This window comes from Protomyctophum parallelum (assembly GCF_964188405.1).
Source record: "Protomyctophum parallelum genome assembly, chromosome: 11".
Classification (NCBI taxonomy): Eukaryota; Metazoa; Chordata; class Actinopteri; order Myctophiformes; family Myctophidae; genus Protomyctophum; species Protomyctophum parallelum.
The window spans coordinates 39,472,361-39,484,456 of NC_139707.1; the positions used below are offsets into that span (position 1 = coordinate 39,472,361).

A 12,096-nucleotide genomic window follows, 5' to 3' on the forward strand; every position below is an offset into this window, starting at 1 on the left:
CAGCCAGGCCCTGCTCATAGAACATTTCATGGTAGAGGTTCAATGCCTTGTCCAAGGGCACTTCAGCGGCGGTTATTTTAACGTGCAGGTCCGGGGATACGAACTAGCGACCTTCCGATATCAAGACCGCTCCGCAAACCGTTCGGCCACCGCTGTGTGTGTGTGTGTGTGTGTGTGTGTGTCTATTTGTATGTCTCTAAATGTTTTGATGAATTGAACAATGTGGACCCTGTTGTAAACAAGTGTAATGCTTAATTGGGTCGTCCACTCACAGTTAACAGTCTTTGTATTGAGTTTGTGCTTGAAATGTAGGCTACTGTAAATTCTGCAAACTGTTAATAAATATTTCAATCAATCAATCAAAAGTGTGTGTGTGTGTGTGTGTGTGTGTGTGTGTGTGTGTGTGTGTGTGTGTGTGTGTGTGTGTGTGTGTGTGTGTGTGGCGCGCGCGCGCGCGAGTGCCGCCAGTACGTGTGTCAAATAAGGACAATAATAAAGTGATGATGAGTAAAATATTTTTTACAATTAGAAAAGTCAGATATCCTCAGCTGATGCGCGTGAGTTAGCCTAGAATACATGATCGAAATCGCAACTCTGATTTATCACGTGCACATCCTGTATTTATTTTATAATAGCCTAGAGCACATGGTATTATGATCGTATGTTAAATTATGCTGTAAATCACAAGCGGTTGCCTGACAGCCAACTAACCAATCACACTCCTCCGCTCGTCCTTTCCGCCTATGGGACATTGACTATATTTTGACACCAGGCCGACCGCGACCCAGTGTGTGCGTTGCGTTCAGCGGCGAGCTAGCGGAGCGGACAGCAGCCAGCCAGGGTCAGGGAAGAGAGAGGGACAACCCGAGAGAGCAGCACCATGACAGCACTCAACAACACGTACGACGTGATAGTGGTCGGGGGAGGAATATCAGGTAGGTACATTTGCACAACACCTTTATATCTTTTTTTTGTATTTTATTTTAACACCTAAGTCCCAAAGGGCTATTCTCCGACCGAGATAGCGAATAATAAATAAATAAAAACTTAAATTAGCCGGGCTGCATGGTTGTCCAAACAATTAAATGCTATCACGGGGCTGAGGGGAATTAGTGTGTGCATGATACTGGCTTGGCTGGGCAAAAACCCAGCCAGTGCTGCTGCTACAGTGAGCACTATCAGTCTGGTGGTCTTTATAATGTAGGTGACAATGACAACTGTTGCCCTGCATGCATCCACGACATTTGCAAATGATACGCTCTGTGTATCATTTGCGCGCTACAATGTTACCAAAACAGACAGCTAGGCTTCTGTTTGAAATGGAAGAGGTTTGTTTTTGCCATGTCCAAGTGGAGACTAAATAAGACTTTTAGCCTACTTAACGAATAACGAAGGAGGCTTTTGCCTTCCTTCCCCATCCCCAGAATCCCCACACTAATGTACAGTAGTTTATCTGTGTTTGCATTTATTGCACGTCCCTTCCGTGAATACTGTATCTCACGAGTAGCCTGTAACTATATTCACGAGTGTCATATCAGTGCAACATCTGACTTGTCAGGTGATAAATACAGTTATTTGTCGCACTCGCACCTGTAGGTGACTGATGTTGACCTCATTACTGAGGTCAACATGTAACAGTGTCAGTGTACCTGGGCACCTGGCTGTAGTAGTAGGTTAGTCAAGGTGAGATATTTTCCCTCTGTCCCTCTCAATATAGGCTATAGATGTATCAGAATCAACTTTATTGTCACGTCACAGTTTTACAAGTAAAAGTATGTAGTATGTAGATATAGATACACAATAGTGTACGTATAATACACAATTTATACACAATAGTGTATTGTCACAATAGTGGGTTCATTAGTCTTTCATTTATTACTTATTGTTTACCTATCATGCATGGTCATATTTCCTTAAATCACAAATTGACTGCACAGAAAAACAGATGGACATTGGACACATAGAAGGTAAACAAAACATCAATGACCATTTCAATGCTACCTCCTGGTTGCTAGGGAACGGAAAAGGTGAAAGCATGTTGGTTAAATCCCTTCCTGGTCAGAGGCAAGTATAGCATTCCTGGAAAGGGGCAAGAAAACTGACTGAGCACTACGATGAGAACATTCGATGATGAGAGGAAAACTTGTCTGACCTCTGTACCCAATTGAAGACCGTTTATATTGTTGCTGTATTTTGCAAGACGATTGGATATCTCTGTCTACCAATCATCTGGGTGCAAAAATTCTGAACTTTAAATGGCTATCTGAGTGGATCAGATTTGGAATACTAGTTAAAACTAGTATTTGATTAATCAAACTTATATTTCCTACATAATGTTACATAATGTTTTCTGAGATAATACATTTTTGGGCCCTGGCTGGGGACGTCAAAATGCAAGGTTCTTGCTAGCCTAGAACGGTTCTGCAATCCAAGTTCTTAACTCTGTAACTGTTTCAATCTAGTTTTAACAACAAACAAAGTCTCTAGTTGAGTGAAGCGTTTTGTGACTGACTTGTGTCTCGAGTAGGCTACTGACTTATAGACTAGGCTATTTGTAAAGAATATAGTGTAGATTTCTTAAGGAACACATATCGAGGATAATATGTAAATCCATTGCCAAGTGATGGGGTAAAGAGAGTACATGCCACATGGACTAAATACATACTTCAGATAGGAAACACTAAAAGTAATTACCATTTATTGCAACAAATGGAATACAGTTAAACTTGGCGTTAAATGCTCCGTGCTCTGGGAGATATTATCCGAATTTTGTTGAAGCAGCATGCTAAGCATCAGCAATCAGCTGACTGACAGCTGAATACAGCTTGAGTCATTCAGACTAACGTGCCCCTTATATGAACTATTGCAAGATTCATTAATACTAAGTACATAAAATACTAAGGGGTCAGTCAAGGACACTGAACTAATGTTGGCAAACACCTTTCCTGTGGCAGTGGTACCTATAGTTAGACCAAAGACGACTGCAAAGATTACAGTGAAGTTGCAGTCTGGTGAGAAAGAAAAGTCACTGTATGTATAGCCTTTTCTTTAGCCTGACCCTTTAATATCCCAGTGTCCACATCGACAATTTGGCTACCAGACAGTATGATGCTTTTTATATATGAAGGGTCAGGCATTCAGGTGAAAAGTGCAGAATCTAGATGTCTTTCAGGGTCAGGGTTGGGCTTAGGGTCAGGGTTTACTGCTGTTATGTCACCTTATGATGCCTGACAGCGGTTGAACTCCTGGAACACTGCCCCAAGACAAGACCTGCTGGCTGTCTGCCTGTCACACAGTCAGTAAATATTAGGTCAGTGCCAGCTTGTATGTCCTGATAACACGTCTCACCCCCTGCCTTGTCCCCACCCCTGCCACACCGTCCTGTGTCCTGCCACTGTCACTTTCTCCTCGTGTCACATTAGGACATTGTAATTACACCATTTGACCAAACGGGTGCCCTTTACTGGGTGACAATGAGGTCCACATATTACATTTACTGTCCAATCAAATGACAGATGAAAAACAAGGATGAGGATGGTCTATCTCTCCCTTTCTTTCTCTGTTACTCTGTAACTTTCTCTGTTACTCTGTATCTCTCTCTCTCTCTTATATATCTCTCTCTTCTGCAGAGAGATGTTGCTCTATTCTTATTTGCTAATGCAATTGTCAACTCAGCCAGTCACCAGCCAGTAGGGCTGCCATAGCCTTAAGGGCGAGCCACCACTTTCCCAGAACACTAAACACATCTGACAGCCTGTTACCAAACACTGGCAGGGAAGAAGGAGGGATGCTGAAGGAGGAGGGGGTAGAGGAAAAAAGGGAGAAGAGTGCAAAACAGGATATAATGAGAAGTGGAACGGCAGTGCAGGAGTACACAGCCATGGAAACTCTTCAGAGAAGGGAAGAGATTATAAGGCTAAGAATAATAACAAACAGTAGGGGACTGGTAGGGAGGTTAGACTCCAATTAATTTGTAGGAAGGTCCACACACACACACACACACACACACACACACACACACACACACACACACACACACACACACACACACACACACACACACACACACACACACACACACACACACACACACACACACACACACACACACACGTTGTTTGTCATACATTTCCCCCTTTCCTTGGTGCAGAGATAAACTGCAAAACACATGAGTTGAATTTAAAAAGGAAGGCTTAGTTGCTTAGTTAGTTGTTTGATCCCTCTGGCCTGATGAAGATCTGAGAGGGATCGGAACGTGGTTATGTTTAAATAAAATGTGTACGGAGCATTCCACAAGAGTTGAAGTTGAAGGAGTTGGCCTCCATTTTAAACTGAACACTCAAACACACTTTTACTGGTGGAAAAGTAATTCTATATGGCAAAATCCTGAGTTCTACAGTGTACAGATGTATATGCGATTGTGCAACACAGTTCACATAAATTCACCGTAACAGCAGGAGATGATTGAGGGTACTTGGCTGCACTCACTGGGTAACTGGTCTATAAACGCAGCTGGATTCCTCTTCTCCAAAGACCTTCACCCAGTTGAAATCTGTATTAAAGTTAAATGACTATGTAATTACAACATGCTCAATAGAAAATGCAGTCCGTCACGGCTGAATGCATTTTCCGACACGCTGACTTTGCCAATTCACCATTTTTGTGTTTCCGCTGGCAGAGGGAAAGTGAGACCAGATTTTTGGACCAGCACAGTGTGTAAAGCATGTTTGCAGAGGGGAGGAAACAGTAACAGATTACAGTACATGCACTACTGGGTAATATAACATTTGGAAATGGTTTATAGCCATTTACTTTGTTGTCCCATGGCAAAACTAGCTGATCTACAAGGTCACAATGTGTGATGCATTGGTTTAGTCTAGGGCCTAGAGTAGACTAAACCAATCTACACGCACGCACGCACAGTCGCAAACAAACACACCTTTGTTTTACTATCTTGTGGCTACATAAAAGAAAAATTAATTACCTAGCATGCATCCAACCTAAGCCTGCAGCTTTAACCTCACAATCCCTATCTGTTACCATGAAACTGACCCGACAATGTCCTCAGTCATAAGGTCAATTTGTCTCGTTTAATATTTAAACGGGGACCGCTGCTCCATACAAACTAAAACGTGCACGCGCAGCCGCAGACACAAGCACATTGTGTGAAATTGCTGTTCCTAGATATAAAAGTATTCTAACGTCAGCTACGATAGATCTGGTTAAATGTCTTCAGTCATTGAGTTGAACAATTAATGCTCCAACATATTTTGACCTGGAAACGCGCAGGTGAAGCCATTGAGCTTTGTGTACACTCTCACCTCTCTGCCACAAGGGGAGGTGAACTCCGCCTCATTGTGGATGCTCTGGCAGCAGTGTTGTTTTTGGCAGCAAATTTCTATTTTAGTTTTAGTCATAGTCTCTTGAATAGTTTTCAGTTTTAGTCACATTTTAGTCGCCTGGAATGTTCTAGTGTTTAGTTTAGTTTTAGTCGACTAAATGTCATATGATTTTAGTCGACTAAATCTACAGTTGATTTAGTCGACTAAAATGTGTTTTGACAGGCCTTGATGTCGTTGTAATGACATATTTTACACTTTGGTTGCTTGCTGAAAATAGCAAAAATCTGCTATTTTCAGCATGCAACCCAGCATAAAACTGGATCACTTGTCCACTAGTCCCTTCCTAACATTTTAGTCTAGTTTTTATTTGTTGACGAAATTGTCAGTATATTTAGTCTTAGTTTTAGTCATCATAGATTCGTTTTTATTTCGTTTTTATTTCGTTTTAGTCAGTGAAAAAAGGTAGTCGACGAACCTTTTTCGTCTTAGTTTTAGTCGACGAAAACAACACTGTCTGGCAGACAGCCTAATTACCAACACCAGTCCAGGCAGCGATACTGAAATAGAGCTTTCTCTGTCCAGATGTTTAAACAAGACAAACTACCAGCTTAATGCTATCATATACTCATTAGATGTTTGCTTGAGTTTTCTGCATGCATGCATTATATGTGTGTGTCTACTCTCTATGTCTAGATGTCGATGACTGGGTTCGTGTCTTTGTGCATGTCAACTGGAGCTGTGGGAAATGTCAGATTATATTCAGCTGTCATAATACTCATAATACCTAATATTGGTTTGCTTGAAAGGCACAGGTAGCTGTAGATGTGTGCACAACTGGCATCATAAAGGCTTCATTGCTGTCCGTGTGGGATGTGTTTTGATTTGAAACAGGTGTTAGGTGATAACCGGTTGGCTCTGTTTATCTCTGCACCGTGCCAACTAGCCTGTCCATCAAAGTGCAGTTTGTACAGTAACACTCATATAAGCATAGATCCTGTGTGCTATTTGATTTGATCATGGAGGAACAGACAAATATTTGCATCGATCCAGCATGATGCCAAGCCAATGAAACGGCATATTCATTTTTATGAACCCATTTCCTCTCAAGACTCTGGAAGTTACACCTTGAGAAAGCTGTTGTTCACTCTCCCTCTCGTTGTCTCCCTGTCTTTTTCTCGCACTGTATTTCAAGCCAAGTAGCCAATAACATGTCATTGTATTCTCTCAGCATCGCTGTTTTGTTTGTGGCCTCTAAGCAGCCAATCGGTGTCTCCATCCTGACAAACACGAGGCTGGGTAAATGTGATTGCAGTGGCCCTTGTAAACGTCTCACCCTCTGAGATCAATACACATCCTCTCAGAGCCCTGATTTCACTTGTTTGATGTTTCCTGTGTCCTGCAAGAGGGAGAACTCTTCTCATACACCAAGAATACCCTAATGCTTGTCCCTTCCCTCTCTTCTATTCACTGTCTTGTGTTTTTCCAAAATATCTGCACTCACTGCACATGCGTCTTTGTGAGGTTAAGGTTTGGGTAAGGCTTAGGCATAGGCATTCATGCGACATTAGGATGCTCTTACAGTACGTGTACACATGGTACCAGAGCAACCTATAGGCTGAAGGTCAATGATCGATTTTGTAATTTGTATCATCTGATTTGAGGGCCCCATGTTTTGGACGAGAGGGACTGAACTGATCACCTTCTGGCGGTGAGTTGGGTTAGATGGCGGGGGGAAAAGCAAATATGTGATGAATGTCAGAAGTGTATTTTGTCCCATAAGTGCTGGTGTAGCAGGCACGATTTGTGGGTGTTGTTTTTTTTTTTTTTAAGATATTTTTTTTGCGGCTTACGCCTTTTATTGATTTTTGAAGGGACAGACAGTAGGCTGACAGGAAACGGGAGAGAGATGGGGGGATGACATGCAGTAAAGGCCGTGTCGGGTCCGGGAGTCGAACCCGCGGCACACTGCGACTGGATTACCAGTCCGGTGCCCAGACCGTTACGCTACGGCCTGGGCCGATTTGTGGGTGTTGTTTGAACGATTAGCCAAGAGTGACAGCATTCCCCACCATACTGATCGACACAACTAAAGATGCAAGTCACATCTCACCTGGCTGCTGAGTTGGAGTACCTGTTGCTATGAACTATAATCAACAACACTATAGAGGCTATAGGTAAAGAGACCAGTGAGAGAAAAATTGATGATGTAAGAGATTGAAGAACAGGGAATGATGGTTGACAGTAGAGAGACAGGTAGTAGATGGCTTGAATCACAACACTTAGATAGGTCAGTGTTACAAAATAATCTCTTATGTCTATACTTAATAATAAGAGCTATTGTCAGAGAGCACTCCCATATAATTGTATTATTCAATTATGTATTGCCAAAACCAACTTACAGTTGATTTGGAATTTGTCTAGGTGTGTTCAGAGATTGCAAAAAGAACCAGAAGAATACAGAATACTTGATGTTTTAGAACATTGAACATTTAAAAACAATTTTCATTCTCCTCACTGCATTTTCATCTTTTCTTGATAGACTATTTTCGGATGTAAAACTGCTTTATTTATTGGTTAGACACTTTTTCGTCAGACAATTGCCATGACTTTTTTGAGAATATTGAAAATAGATGGCGAAAAACAATAATAATTCATGTTTGTGGTGTGAGATGAACTGGTTATGCCAAATGTCACTTTAGGCACAGGCTCTAGTAGAGATTATCTGCCTTTTCACACTGAAATAATGGAAAACTGAACACAAAAAGCACATGCTATCTCCTCAGTCCTAATTCACACCAACATACATGACATGTACATCAGGCACACATACTCACAAATGCACACACACAGTTGTTCCCGGACTCCCTGCCAAGTGGCTGCATCTTAGCAATTACTGTTGTCAGGGAAACAACATCACTGTTGTGATTGTCCTCCTTGTATTTTCTAGTAATGAACACAACACACCAAATGGCACAGGATGTTAGGATTGTGTGTGTGTGTGTGTGTGTGTGTGTGTGTGTGTGTGTGTGTGTGTGTGACTGTGTGTGTATGTGTGTGTGTGTGTGTGTGTGTGTGTGTGTGTGTGTGTGTGTGTGTGTGCGTGCGTGCGTGCGTGCGTGCGTGCGTGCGTGCGTGCGTGCGTGCGTGCGTGCGTGCGTGCGTGTGTGTGTGTGTGCGTGTGCGTGTGCGCACGTGCAAAATGTGAATACAGATGCAGACACTGTACCCGTGATCTGTATCCTGAAGCACTTGTTGTAGAGTTTCTTTCAAGCTTGCGCATCCCCTATTGTTTGTGTTCAAGAAATTCCTTGTAAAATGTGAATGCAAATAAAGATGTTAAACGTGTGAGTGTGAGTGTGAGTGTGCGCACGTGCAAAATGTGAATACAGATGCAGACGGGGCTATCAGTATTATTTTCCGTAATTCCAAATAGCACAGAGAGACAACACAATTAGGTCAACCGTAGCCCCCAAGGTGCTGCGTTGGAGACAAGCAGCAATGGGGAGCGTGGGGGTGCATTTGAGGGGTATCAGGAGAGACGTAAAGGAGAGAGAGGAGAACAGATGGGATGGTGAGAACAGGTGATTTCAAGGAATTTGGATGGATGGTTGTTGTTAATTAATGGGCTATGGAAAAGGACATGGAGAAGGAGTGAGGAGGGAGGAAGAGAGGAGGATGAGACATCCACATTTTGTGCAGAATAGCTCTTTTGGCCATGCACAGTTGCAACAGGAGAATGGCTGACCTTTTCCTCATACTGTAGTAATGCCTTCAGGGGCGTTGAAGTGGCCTCAGAGCATATTACTTTGGGCAGGAGGCCAAACAGAGAGGCCACGGACGGGCCCACAGCCTCCCACGGCCTGCATGGTCTCCTTTCTATGTTTCTGTCAGTGAGCGTATGATCTGTTTTTCAGCGGAATGTTTTTCTTACAGCGATTATTTCTAACATTAAATATGACAGAACTGTAATTACACACCACAGTAGTCCGTTGTAGTCCAATAGTTTCACCTTGTCTCTCTGAACTTTAGCACCAATATACTTTGTTTATGAGCCTAAAATAAATGGATAATAATAATTAACACTCGCGTGCCACAGCCAAACTGTCTCTGTGATTTATCTTCTTTGAGTCAGCTGAATTAGCAACTCCCTCTGGCAGTTCACCTCAGCTCAACTTTGTAGCTGGAACAGTATCTGCCTACAGATATTTCCCAGTGTTTACACTGACCTCATACTTCCCCATTATGTGATAGCCTAAGTTTTAAACTCTCCCAATCCACTAGCGCTGTGGCTGACCTATGTGCAACACACACACGCATAAACATGTTTGTTGAAGAGACACATTTTCGCTGAATTAATAGAGCTTCAGAATGATAAAGTAGCCTATCTATAGCCTATATATATATGAAAGTGAAAGGCCCACAACAAGCCACTGGCTTTTTGTGTGATAATAAAAGTAGGCTATATAGGCGTAGTACATTCCGATTCTCGAGACAAATCCACTCCACCACGCATCGAATCCTCTCCTCCTCGCTGGGGGAGGAGCTAAGGAGTGAGTGGAGGACGCGAGGGGAGTGAGCGAGTGTGAAAGTTGCGGTATTGTAATTTGGCTTAAGGAACTAACACTTGGGGTAATTCTGAAATGGCGTCTCTGCAGTGTACACAGGGGGAAGGTGACTGAAACTCTTGTAGAGAAATACATCTACGAGAGTTTAAATCTTAGGCGAATCTTGTGATATGGAGATGGAGGCAGACAACAAAGGAAGGCTTCTGCATCCTTTGAACTGGCAATTGCTTCCAATTACACCCTTTGTGAATTATGTTAGATTATACGTTTGATTACCTCTATCAGCCACTGATCAAAGCCACATCTCAGTGTGCACTGTGCAGTCACTTTTGTTTGTTTGCTCCAATCCCAGGTGAGCGCTGCCGGGCATAAACAGTGAGATGGAGACAGTTGAAAGCGTGCTTTTGTTGTCGGACGACGCAGAGTCTGACCTTTTGAGTAGAGCACAACTAATGGCGTCAATTTAGTGAGGGGGAAGATGTGCCGGCGCCTCATGACCAGGACCTAATGCTTTCCACAGACCCTGGTGGGGTGGGGGCGTTTGTACACGAGGGGAAGGCTGAAGTTGGGTAATACATGCCGATGTGAGGTTAAACTAATATCAGACTTCATCTGCAAGGAGAGAAGATGGGTGGTGGTTGGGGGACTGGCGTATACCAGCGGGGAAGCACAATGCCAAAAGCACGAGAACATTTGTACAGATATGAGCTCCTGTTGAGAGAGAATAGCTCCAAGTGTGGAGGAGAATACTGGGCCTTTCTTTTCTTTTGGCTTCTCCCTGTTTCTCTCTCTCTCTCTCTCTCCCCCTCACGATTTTACTTTCATATGTCGTCTTTACTGCAAGTGACCCCTTTGTTCTGTTTGTGTTTCAAATTGTTCCATGGTTGGTCTTTGAGACGAATGCTGTCTGAAGCTCATTTATTATAAACATGTACGTAAACAGCCTTCCCTCTCTTTCTCATTTTGGCTCACAGTGAAAGAGGCTCTCGAATGACTGCTGGACTGACAAAAAACAGAACCTTTTTTTTTTTTTTTTTTTTTGGATAACAGGTTGAATTTATTTCATGAACACAGTTACAGGGCATGTTTGCTTATTCTGTGTAGTGTTTAACTGGGTTTGTGGACATTATGGCACACAGCAATGCTGGCAGGGATGTAATGAAACATAATAGTTTATTGATTTAAAGGTATATTCAGTGATTTCACTTAATTCAAAGATCACTTATTTTTTTGTTTTGTTGTGATAATCCGCTCTACTATAGAGTGTGCTGACCATATAAGGAGTTCCTCCCTGTCCCCAGTTAACCCCTGGGGGTCAAAAAACCTTAGGTTTCGTTTTTGGCTCTCTATCCTGATTGGATGAAAGGCTTAGGTCCCAGCCAAAAACGAAACCTAAGGTTTTTTGAGTGAAATCACTGAATATACCTTTAAGCAAGGGAACTATAACTGGTTACATGAGTTTTGTTAGAAATTGCTGTCCCATATAGAAGGAATAATTTCTATGTTGCCTACTATTGTCATGGCTCTTGATAGGGCCGTGGCTATCTTTAGCTGTTTTTGTACTGAAACCCACATTTTTAATGTATGTTTAACCCATATATTATTTATTTTGATCTCTTGGCTGAGAAATGGAAGGGTAGATAGTGCTATTCCTGGTATTGAGTTTTGTTCTATAGGGACCCATCCTGTCTCCGCATCTCTGAACACTCAAGCCACCACTGCTCTGAGTTGAGCTGCCCCGTAATACATTCTCATATTCGGTAGACCCAGCCCTCCTTTGGTGACATCAACATTTTCAGTCTAATTCTAGGCCTCCTATTTTGCCAGACAAAATTTTATATGAATTTCTCTAGTAATTTGAAAAGCGATTGTATCACTGTAACAGAACCACTTTTACGATGCTAATCTTGTGTGTGTGTGTGTGTGTGTGTGTGTGTGTGTGTGTGTGTGTGTGTGTGTGTGTGTGTGTGTGTGTGTGTGTGTGTGTGTGTGTGTGTGTGTGTGTGTGTGTGTGTGTGAGAGCGCACAGAGTGGTGTGGGTTGGTGTAATGTCTTATTGAATTAAAGTTAAGACAGATTGCCTGAAGTCAGTGTGTGGAAAATGTGTCAGGCCGTCAGTCAGTCAGTCAGTCAGTCAGTCAGTCAGTCAGTCGGTCAGTGAAGATGTGAAAGCCCTGCTCTAGGCATTG

The 12,096-nt window shown here is 42.6% G+C and overlaps 1 protein-coding gene across 1 annotated transcript in view; it reads left to right on the forward strand.

The window, feature by feature from the left end:
- Window positions 1-817: 817 nt before the first annotated feature.
- mao (monoamine oxidase) overlaps window positions 818-12,096 on the forward strand; it is a 36,124-nt gene continuing 24,845 nt past the window's right edge. Inside the window, exon 1 of the mRNA XM_083776357.1 lies at window positions 818-935. Within this exon, the coding sequence (XP_083632483.1) occupies window positions 881-935 (55 nt within the window). The 5' untranslated portion in view covers window positions 818-880. The remainder of the gene's footprint in view (window positions 936-12,096) is intronic.